General features: G+C 49.4%; 1 protein-coding gene across 1 annotated transcript; it reads left to right on the top strand.

Moving 5' to 3' along the window:
• Window positions 1-2,076: 2,076 nt before the first annotated feature.
• On the top strand, window positions 2,077-10,946 carry LOC129715976 (cytochrome c oxidase assembly factor 4 homolog, mitochondrial). Its single transcript, XM_055665862.1, has 2 exons — window positions 2,077-4,481; window positions 10,649-10,946. The coding sequence occupies exon 2, from the start codon at window positions 10,652-10,654 to the stop codon at window positions 10,904-10,906; it is 255 nt and encodes an 84-aa protein (XP_055521837.1). The 5' UTR covers window positions 2,077-4,481; window positions 10,649-10,651; the 3' UTR covers window positions 10,907-10,946.
• Window positions 10,947-11,191: the final 245 nt, after the last annotated feature.

Here is an 11,191-nt window from a genome sequence, read left to right as displayed (position 1 = left end):
TTCTTAAATTGGATGCTGGGTCACAATAGTAAGTAAATAAGTTTATTGGCCAAGTATTCACATACAAGGAATTTGCCTTGGTGCTCCGCCCACAAGTAACAACATGCCATACAGTGACAGTTACGAATTACTCAGAAAACACTAAACATTAATAATAATAATAAAACATTAATGATAAAACACCATTGATCAAGCATGTGAACCAACAAAATACCAGATCAAAGGGAGGCTACAGATTTTTGGTTATTGAGTAGAGCAACTACTTGTGGATAAAAACTGTTTTTATGTCCGGCTGTGGCAGCTTTGACAGTCCGGAGTCGCCTTCCAGAGGGAAGTGATTCAAAGAGTTTGTGGCCAGGGTGAGAGGGGTCAGAGATGATCGTGCCCGCTCGCTTCCTGGCCCTTGCAGTGTACAGTTCATCAATGGAGGGGAAGGTTGCAGCCAATAATCTTCTCAGCTGATCGGCCGATTCGCTGCAGCCTCCGGGTGTCGTGCTTGGTGGCTGAGCCAAACCAGACCATGATGGAGAAGGTGAGGACAGACTCTACGATGGCCGTGTAGAATTGGACCATCAGTGCCTTTGGCAGATAGGTAATAGACAATAGATGCAGGAGTATACAATAGACAATAGGTGCAGGAGCAGGCCATTCAGCCCTTCAAATCAGCACCGCCATCCAATGTGATCAAGGCTGATCATCCACAATCAGTACCCCGTTCCTGCCTTCTCCCCATATCCCCTGACTCCGCTATCTTCAAGAGCCCTATCTAGCCCTCTCTTGAAAGTATCCAGAGAACCTGCCTCCACCGCCCTTTGAGGCAGAGAATTCCACAGACTCACAACTGCGTGAAAAAGTGTTTCCTCGTCTCCGTTCTAAATGGCTTACCCCTTATTCTTAAACTGTGACCCCTGGTTCTGGACTCCCCCAACATCGGGAACATGTTTCCTGCCTCTAGCGTGCCCAAGCCCTTAACAATCTTATATGTTTCAATGAGATTCCCTCTCATCCTTCTAAACTCCAGCGTGTCCAAGCCAAGCCTCTGAGAGAATTCTCTCAGCATATAACAGTCCCGCCATCCCGGGAATTAACCTGGCGAATTAACCTACACTGCACCTTCTGAGCAACTTGTGTGTGGACTCGATAAGAGGACAAATATGAAATTAAACACAAAAATGACTGAAAAATGCATTTACATGTGATTATCCTATTTATCACTATTTCTCTCGAAACCCCGGGCGACGAGAAACCCCCATGAGAAATGCTGCTCTAACCTAAACTAAACTAAACAGCTGTCAGGTTTAGAGGGATATGGGCCTAATGCTGGCTACAAGGAGAGGTTGAGCAGGCTGGGACTCTATTCCTTGGAGTGCAGGAGGATGAGGGGTGATCTCATCGAGGTGTCCAAAGTCACGAGCGTAATAGATCGGGTAGATGCACAGGGAGAGAAAATGGACTCTGAAGTCCGTCTGGTTTTTAAAAAAAATTTTGTCCCGTTGAATGTATAGTTTGTTGTGGTTTTTTATATTGTTTTTAGCTGAGTATAAGTGGGGGGGCGGGAGGGGGGGGAAACTTTTAAATCTCTTCCCTGCACGGGGGACCTGACCTTTTCCCTGTTGGGTCTCTGTTGTTCTTGCGGCCTAGCACCGTGGAGCGGCCTCCAACCAGAACGACCCGGGGCTCCAGTCGCGGAGCCTGCGGACACGCCATCGTGGGGCTGGCCGGCTTCGGAGCGTGGGGAGCTGTGGTGGCGCGCGACCGCGACCCGCCTCCGGAGCTCGGAGACTTCAACCGCAGGCCTGGTGGACGGTGACATCGGGAGCTCGCGGGTCCCTGGTGGGAGACCGCTTTTCGGAGCTCCCGCAAAGGCAACTTCTCCCGTCCGAGTTGCGGGGTTGAAAATGACCCGGAGCGGGGCCTTACATCACCCGGCGCGGCTTTAACGGCCGCGGGATTTGCCATCGCCCGCCGGGCGCACCAACATCAATACCCGGAGCGTTCTGGACTCCCCCAACATCGGGAACATGTTTCCTGCCTCTAGCGTGTCCAAACCCTTAATAATCTTATATGTTTTGAAAAAGTTACTTTTATAAATACTAAACCAGGTTCGCTTCTTAATAAACAGACACCACACAAACTGTTTGGTAGACCAGTTCAAAACTTTACTTAACATCGGCCGATGGAAGGGAGCGAGAATTCCAGTCAAGTGCCAACACAGACACTTGACTGTGCTCAGCCACCTTCTCTGAACAACAGAATTACATTGCCTTAAATAGGGTTTTTTTGTCCCCTTAGCACATTCCACAGACATTAGTCATGGTCAGAGGTACAGGAAAAGGTTTCCACAGAATGCATCACATCAAACCTTTTGTTTACATGGTACAAGATATACTAAAAACATTGGCCATTTGCTTTAGGTCATTTTATCTCCAAATAGACCACCCTAGCTCTTTTCGCTGCTTCCTCTGTCATTTGGTCCCTCATAAACATAGGTCATTTGTTTACAAAGATGTGACTAGCTATGTCTCTCTTCCTCTGTCACTTCCTCACTTGGGAGACAATGTTATAGGATTTATTATCTCACACACACCGCAACCTAAGGCAAGCCTAATTTGACACTAAATATAAGCTGTAAGCTAGCCCAGAAACCAATTTAATATCTTCTTATATTTTTAACTAAAACTCGGCTTCATCATTTTCAATAAGATTCCCTCTCATCCTATCCTAACACCACTATCGTATCTGCCTCCAGCACCATCCCTGGCAGCGAGTTCTAGGCGCTGCCAGGGGTAAAACAAACCTGCCCCGCACATCTCCTTTAAACTTTGCCCCTCTCACCTTAAAGCTGTGCCCTCTAGTCTTTGACATCTCCACCCTGGGGGCAAAAAGGTTCTGGCTGTCTACCCTATGTATATAAGCCTCTCATAACTTTATATGCTTCTATCAGGTCTTCTCTCAGCTTCTAATGTTCCAAGGAATGCAATCTAAGTTTCTTCAACCTCTCATTGTAGCTTGTACCCCCTAACTAGCCTCCACTATCTTACTGTAATGGGAGCCACCGGAAGTGTACACAATACTGATTGGGGATGATCAGCCATGATCACATTGAATGGCGGTGCTGGCTCGAAGGGCTGAATGACCTACTCCTGCACCTATTGTCTAATACTCCAAATGCAGTTGAACCACAGTTTAGAGGTGCAACATGACTTTACAGCAACAAGAATACTATTTGGCCCATCGAGTCCATGCTAGCCCAATGTGAGAATGCCCCATTTTGCCTGAAACGTCACCTATCCATGTTCTCCACAGATGCTGCCTGACCCGCTGAGTTACTCCAGCACTCTGTGAAACGTCACCTATCCATGTTCTCCACAGATGCTGCCTGACCCGCTGAGTTACTCCAGCACTCTGTGAAACGTCACCTATCCATGTTCTCCACAGATGCTGCCTGACCCGCTGAGTTACTCCAGCACTCTGTGAAACGTCACCTATCCATGTTCTCCACAGATGCTGCCTGACCCGCTGAGTTACTCCAGCACTCTGTGAAACGTCACCTATCCATGTTTCTCCACAGACGCTGCCTGACCCGCTGAGTTACTCCAGCACTTTGGGTCTTTTTTTTTTTGTAAACCAGCATCTGCAGTTCCTTGTGTCTATAACAATATTCCACACCATTTTTTTGCTTTCATAATTTCTTTCTGCAGTTTTCTCCTGCGTCCTCTAAATTCTCACGGGATTGTCGTAGATGTTAATTGCCAATTATTTTTAATTGCACAGTCTGAAGAAGGGTCTCGACCCGAAACGTCACCCATTCCTTCTCTCCAGAGATGCTGCCCGTCCCGCTGAGTTACTCCAGCATGATGCGTCTACTTTTAATTGCATCTTATTATATCCAATCCTCCTTCACTTGATATTTGTGTCCATTTCTAATGTTCCTATTGCACACAACATGCATCACAGGAAGAGGCCCTTCAGCCCACAAAGGCCATGCACTCTGGACCCATAACCTTCTGCAGTTGAACAGAGCCCTTGTGAGACCACATCTGGAGTATTGTGTGCAGTTTTGGTCCCCTAATTTGAGGAAGGACGTTCTTGTTATTGAGGGAGTGCAGCGTAGGTTTACATGGTTCATTCCCGGGATGGCGGGACTGTCATATGCGGAGAGAATGAAGCTCTCTCCCTCTGCCTCTCTGTGTCTCTCTCTGTCTCTGTCTCTGCCTCTCCCTGTCTCTCTGTCTCCCTCTGTCTCTCCCTGTCTGCTGTGTGTGTGTGTGTGTGTCGGCTCGCTGCGCTGCGCTGCGCTGCGCTGCTCCGCCCCGGATCCTTCCTTGCCTTGCACCGCTCTATAATCTTTGTTGAACCGCCTTGTCCATGTTTCCGGGCCCGGGTGAAGCTACAACGGGAAGACAGACAAGAGGCAGAGATCCCATAACGAGCTAAAGGATCTTTGGCCAGAGCTGGCTGGACATCCACCCCTGCAGCAGGTCAGTGTGGTGGCCGGAGCCCGCAACACCCCTCCACACACACCCTGCACACTCCCAAACCCTGCACACCAAACCCTGCACACCCACACACCCTGCACACTCCCAAACCCTGCACACCCCTCCACACACCCTGCACACACCCAAACCCTGCACACCCACCACACCCTGCACACCCCACACACCCTGCACACCCTCCACACACCCTGCACACACCCAAACCCTGCACACCCCCACACACACCTGCACACCCCAAACCCTGCACACCCCCAAACCCTGCACACCCCCAAACCCTGCACACCCCCACACACCCTGCACACCCCCAAACCCTGCACACCCCCAAACCCTGCACACACTCACACCCTACACACCAACACACCCTGCACACCCACAAACCCCGCACACCCCTCCCTGCACACACCCTGCACTCAACCACACCCTGCACACCCACACACCCTGCACACCCACGCACCCAGCACCCCCCCCCACACACCCTGCACACACCCAAACCCTGCACACCCACACACCCTGCACACCCCCAAACCCTGCACACTCCCAGCTCCCCGAACTCCAGATCTCCCAACCTCAACTCCCTGGTCTCTTCCTCTTTTTCTCTCACTCTCTGTCTCTCCCCTCTCTCTCTCTCTTTCACTTTCTCTTTATTTCTCTCTCTCTCCCCCCTCTACCTCTCTCTCTCACTCCCTCTCTCTCTCTCTTCCCTCCCTCCCTCTCTCTCTCTCTCTCTCTCTCTCTCTCTCTCCTCCCTCTCTCTCTCCCTCTCCTCTCTCGCTCTCTTTCTCTTTCTGTCTCTCTCCCCCTCTCTCCCCAGTCTCTCACTCTCTCTTGCTCTTTCTTTCCCTCTCTCTCCCACTATCTCTCTTTCTCTACCTCTCTCCTCTCTCCCCCTCTCCCCTCCTCTCTCTCCCCCCCTCTGTCCCCCCTCTCTCTCCCCCTTCTCTCTCTCTCTGCTCTCTCCCTGCTCTCTCTCTCTCTCTCTCTCTCTCTCTCTCCCTTCTCTCTCCCTCCCTCTCCCTCTTAATTCTTTTTCAATTAAAAAAAACTTTATTGGCATGATAAAATACATGGTTATATTGCCAAAGTATAAAACATGACATACATATTGAAATGCATAAATATAAATACAAATGTACAGTGCATGGATAGATATGTCCCTGTACATATATATACACTCGCAATCCACCTATAGCCCTTTATTGATTGCTACACGTTCTTGCAACTGTAAGTTTAGTGGCCCCGCTACCAAAGATCCTATAGGGTGATTTCACGAAAGGTCACTGGAGCGTAGATCCGCACCCACGTGACCGAAAATCTGAAGTGGAGTACATGCTATACATCCGGTACATGTTAGTGAATGGGAAAACACGCACTTTCACACCCGTTAAAAACATCGAAAACGACCAGTTTTTGAGCTGCAATTTACTGTGCCAGTCGGGGTGACCGGGAGGCACAGCTACCTAAATTTACAGTCCAAAAAAAAGATAGAAACTAAGGTAAATTCAAGAGGGAGCTGAAGGTGCAAATCCAGCGGAAGTGACCAGCGGACATTTGCCGTGGAGATTTAAACATCCAAAATATCGGGAATTATCGTGTTTGCTCGCTGCATTTCATCAAAAGTAAGGCATTATTGACTTTTTTTTAATCTTTATCCATTTGTTATATGAAAAGTTTTAAAAGTGAAAAATTCCTCAGTAAAATTGCAAAATCGCCCATGGTTCTCAGGTGGGTTTTAACATGCAAAATGAAAACGCTTCTGAGGCTACATTTACCATTTAAATAATCGTATACTATCAATGCGTTTTGAATTTATTTCAGAAGCGTTTTCATTTTGCATGTTATTTTGGATCTTTAAATCTCCACGGCAAATGTCCGCTGGTCATTTCCGCTGGATTTGCACCTTCAGCTCCCTCTTGAATTTACCTTAGTTTCTATCTTTTTTTTGGACTGTAAATTTAGGTAGCCGTGCCTCACGGTCACCCCGACTGGCACAGTAAATTGCAGCTCAAAAACTGGCCGTTTTCGATGTTTTTAACGGGTGTGAAAGTGCGTGTTTTCCCATTCACTAACATGTACCGGATGTATAGCATGTACTCCACTTCAGATTTTCGGTCACGTGTGTGCGGATCTACGTTCCAGTGACCTTTCGTGAAATCACCCTATAGCGAGCAAGATAGTCCACTCGACGAAAAAGACATAGTACGGTCACGGGCAGATTCATGGGTAATTTTCGGCCCCATTTCCGTAACCGGCTTCCGTCTCCGCACCAAAGATCCCGTAGCGGAGGAACGATAACTAGTGCGGAGACGGAAGCCGGTTGCAGAAACATCCTCGTAAAAATAAACGTTATTTGGGAAAAATCTTCTCCTCATTTTCAGAATTTTAATTTATTAACACAAACTGTTCCCCCGCAACGTTGATTACACTGCGGGTTGGGTTACTGAAATGGATGAAAAAAAAGGCCCACGTTCCGCTCCGTTGCCTGCTACACGTCAGCCCTTTGCATTTAGCAGGAGTGGTCTATCTTGCTCCGATATAGGATCTTTGGCAAGCAGTACAGCTGCAATAACTCTGCAGCTGCAAGTTTCTCTCTCTCTGCCTCTCTCTCTCGCTGTCCAGGACCTCCAATCCCTTCACCCACCCCCCCCCCCCCTCCCCCCCCCCCCCCCCCCCCAAACCAGAGGAGGTCAGTGTAGTGTCCGCAGTCTTGCCCGTATCCTCAACCATCCAAACCCTTAGACCTCCAATGCCCTGGTCTCCCCTCCTCTGAACTTACAACCGCTTCACCCTGGAACCCCCTGGTCTCCAAACCCTTCACCCTATACCCCCTCCATCTAATCCCTGGACCCTCCAACATGCTGTTGGCTCCAGGTCTGGATCTTCCCAATCCCTACTCATCCCATCCCTCGGATTCCTATTAAATCTTTTCCCCTTCACCTTGAACCTGTGTCCTCTGGTCCTCGATTCCCCTACTCTGGGCAAGAGACTCTGTGCGTCTACCCGATCTATTCCTCTCATGATTTTATACATCTCTATAAGATCACCCCTCATCCTCCTGCGCTCCATGGAATAGAGACCCAGCCTGTTCAACCTCTCCCTGTAGCTCACACCCTCTAGTCCTGGCAACATCCTCGAAAATCTTTTCTGAACCCTTTCCAGCTTGACAACATCTTTCCTATAACCTGGTGCCCAGAACTCAACACAATATTCTAAATGCGGCCTCACCAACGTCTTATACAACTGCAACATGACCTCCCAACTTCTATACAATACTCTGACTGATGAAGGCCAAAGTGCCAAAAGTACTTTTGACCACCTTATCTACCTGCGACTCAACCTTCAAGGAACCATGCACCTGTACTCCTAGATCCCTCTGCTCTACAACATAGAAACATAGAAAGTAGGTGCAGGAGTAGGCCATTCAGCCCTTCGAGCCAGCACCGCCATTCAATGTGATCATGGCTGATCATCAAAAATCAGTACCCCGTTCCTGCTTTCTCCCCCTACCCCTTGATTCCATTAGCCCCAAGAGCCAAATCTAGCTCTCTTGAAAACATCCAGTGAATCGGCCTCCGTTGCCTTCTGTGGCAGAGATTTCCACAGATTCACAACTCTCTGGGTGAAAAAGTTTTTCCTCATCTCAGTCATAAATGGCCTACCCCTTATTCTTAAACTGTGGTGCCTGGTTCTGGACTCCCCCAACATCGGGAACATATTTCCTGCATCTAGCCTGTCCAATCCCTTAACAATTTTATATTTTTCTAAGATCCCCACTCATCCTTCTAAACTCCAGAGTATACATGCTCAGTTGACCCATTCTTTCATCATATGACAGTCCCGCCATCCCGGGAATTAACCTTGTAAACCTACACTGCACTCCCACAATAACAAGAATGTCCTCCCTCAAATTAGGAGATCAAAACTGCACACAATACTCCAGGTGCGGTCTCACTAGGGCTCTGTACAACTGCAGAAGGATCTCCTTGCTCTTAAACTCAACTCCTCTTGTTATGAAGGCCAACATGCCATTGGCTTTCTTCACTGACTGTTGTACCTGCATGCTTACTTTCATAGACTGATGCACAAGGACCGCCAGGTCTGCCCTATCTAGCTCTCTCGCAGTTTAAGACTGTGTGTGCTGCCCCTGGTTCACGACTCCCCCAACATCGGGAACATGCTCTTTTTTCCCCCCTCTTAATTAACCCCTTTGTCCTCCTCTGTTGAGTTCTAAATTACTCACAGTTTGCTTCTTAGGGCCAATTTATCTGCCTCTTCCTTGGATTTAACACTAGCCTTGACTTCCCTCGTCAGCCACGGTTGAGCCGTTGCCATCCCAGTTTTATTTTTCGCCTGACAGGGATGAACTGAGAGATTTCTGGAGTTCATCAAGATTAAAATGGTTTTTAAATCTTCGCCATTGCATCTCCACCGTCAACCCTTTAAGTATAATTTTGCCGGTCTATCCGAGCCAATTCCCGTCTCATGCCATCAAAGTCTCCTTTGTTCAAGTTCAGGACCCTAGTCTCTGAATTAACCTTGTCACTCTCCATCCTAATGCAGAGTTCCACCATATTATGGCCACTGTGGCCCAAGGGGGCCTTGCAGCACAGGATCATGGACTTGGCGGGCTGAAGGGCCTGTTTCCGCGCTGCATCACTAAACTAAACTAAAGAGACACAGAACACGCAGGGAACTGGGATAGACAAGAGACAATAGACAATAGGTGCAGGAGTAGGCCCTTCGGCCCTTCGAGTCAGCACCGCCATTCAATGTGATCATGGCTGATCATCCCAAATCAGTACCCCGTTCCTGCCTTCTCCCTACATCCCCTGACTCCGCTATTTTTAAGAGCCCTATCTAGCTCTCTCTTGAAAGCATCCAGAGAACCGGCCTCCACCGCCCTCTGAGGCAGAGAATTCCACAGACTCACCAGACTCTGTGAGAAAAAGTGTTTCCTCGTCTCCGTTCTAAATGGCTTACCCCTTATTCTTAAACTGTGGCCCCTGGTTCTGGACTCCCCCAACATCGGGAACATGTTTCCTGCCTCTAGCATGTCCAAAGCCCTTAACAATCTCGTTAAGGTCAGATGTAGGTCAGATTTCTGGGACCACTTCCTTGAGTACTCTGGGATGCGGACCATCAGGTTCTGGGGATTCGGTCCCAACAGTTCACCTAACACCATTTGCCGACTAATGTGGATTCCCTTCAGTTCCTCCCTCCCACTAGATCCTCGGTCCCCTGGTATATCTGGGAGATTGTTTGTGTCACGGTTGCCCAAGGGGCCCTTGCACAACAAGATGCGCTAACTAATCCGTCCTCATTACACAATACCCAGTCTAGGATGGCCTGCCCTCTGCTCGGTTCCTCTACATATTGGTTAAAAAATCCACCCCGTATACTTTCCAAGAAATCCTCCGCGCTGTTACCAACTCAGTCTGAAGAAGGGTCTTGGGCCCGAAACGTTGCCTAATTCCTTCGCTCCATAGATGCTGCCTAACTCGCTGAGTTTCTCCAGCATTTTTGTCCCAGTATCTGCAATTCCTTCTTGAACCTGTTAACAATTTGGTTGGCCCAATCTATATATAGATTTAATTCACCCATAATAACCGCTGTACCATTGCTTCATGCATCCCTAATTTCCGGTTTGATGCTATCCCCAACCTCCCTGCTGCTGTTTGGTGGACTGTACACAACTCCAAGTGATTTCTGCCCTTGGTTATTTCCCAGTTCTGCCCATACCGATTCTACAGCATCCAAGCTAATGTCTCTCCTTGCGATTGCATTAATCTCCTCTTTAACCAGCAATGCCACCCCATCTCCTCTTCCTTTCTGTCTACCCTTCCCTGAATGTCGGATACCCCTGCATGTTTAGTTTAGTTTAGTTTGGAGATATAGCGTGGAAACAGGCCCTTCGGCCCACCTGGCCTGCGCTGGCCAACGATCCCCGCACACTAACACTATCCCACACACACTAGGGTCAATATTTACATTTATACCGAGCCAATTAACCTACAAACCTGTAATGTCTTTGGAGTGTGGGAGGAAAGCGAAGATCTCGGAGAAAAACCCACGCAGGTCACGGGGAGAACGTACAAATTCCGTACAGACACCTCAGTCCCGCCATGCCGGGAGTTAACCTTGTCTCTGGGTCGCAGGTAATGTCGGTGCACGGTGGTCACGGCACGAGGACCGGTCGCCGCCAACGCCAAGAGGAGGGGAAGGAGGAGGAGGAGGAGGACCCGGTGGACCGGATGATCGCCAAGACGGGCTGCGGCCACTTGCACCATGCGCTGCAGGACTGCATGGCCCAGCATCAGGACTGGCGGCAATGCCAATCTCTCGTGCAGGACTTCAAACGGTGCATGGAGGGGCAGCGGAGGGAGCGCGGACCGCCCGGGGCATCTGCCCCTTGAAGAACGAAGGCCCCCCCTCCCTCCCTCCCTCCATCCTTCCCTCCCTCCCCCTCTCTCTCTCCCTCTCTTTCTCCCTCCCTCCCTCCCTCCCCTCCCTCCCTCACTCACTCCCTCCCTCTCCCCTACTCTCTCCGCCTACCTCGCTCCCTCCCTCCTTCCCTCCCTCCCTCTTTCCCCCTCCCTCCCTCCCTCTCCCTCCTCTCCTCCTCACCCTCCTCTCCCTCCTCTCCCTCCTCCTCCTCCATGGTTCATGTTACAATGACAATAAAGAAACTATTCTCTCTC

This window comes from Leucoraja erinacea, unplaced genomic scaffold (genome assembly GCF_028641065.1).
Source record: "Leucoraja erinacea ecotype New England unplaced genomic scaffold, Leri_hhj_1 Leri_156S, whole genome shotgun sequence".
NCBI classification, from domain to species: domain Eukaryota; kingdom Metazoa; phylum Chordata; class Chondrichthyes; order Rajiformes; family Rajidae; genus Leucoraja; species Leucoraja erinaceus.
Note: the sequence above shows the minus strand (reverse complement) of the source record. Positions and strands in the feature narration are given on the sequence as shown.

Bases quoted from the DNA above. Each gene is read 5' to 3' on its own strand.
- LOC129715976 (XM_055665862.1), top strand. From the start codon at position 10,652: ATGTCGGTGCACGGTGGTCACGGCACGAGGACCGGTCGCCGCCAACGC.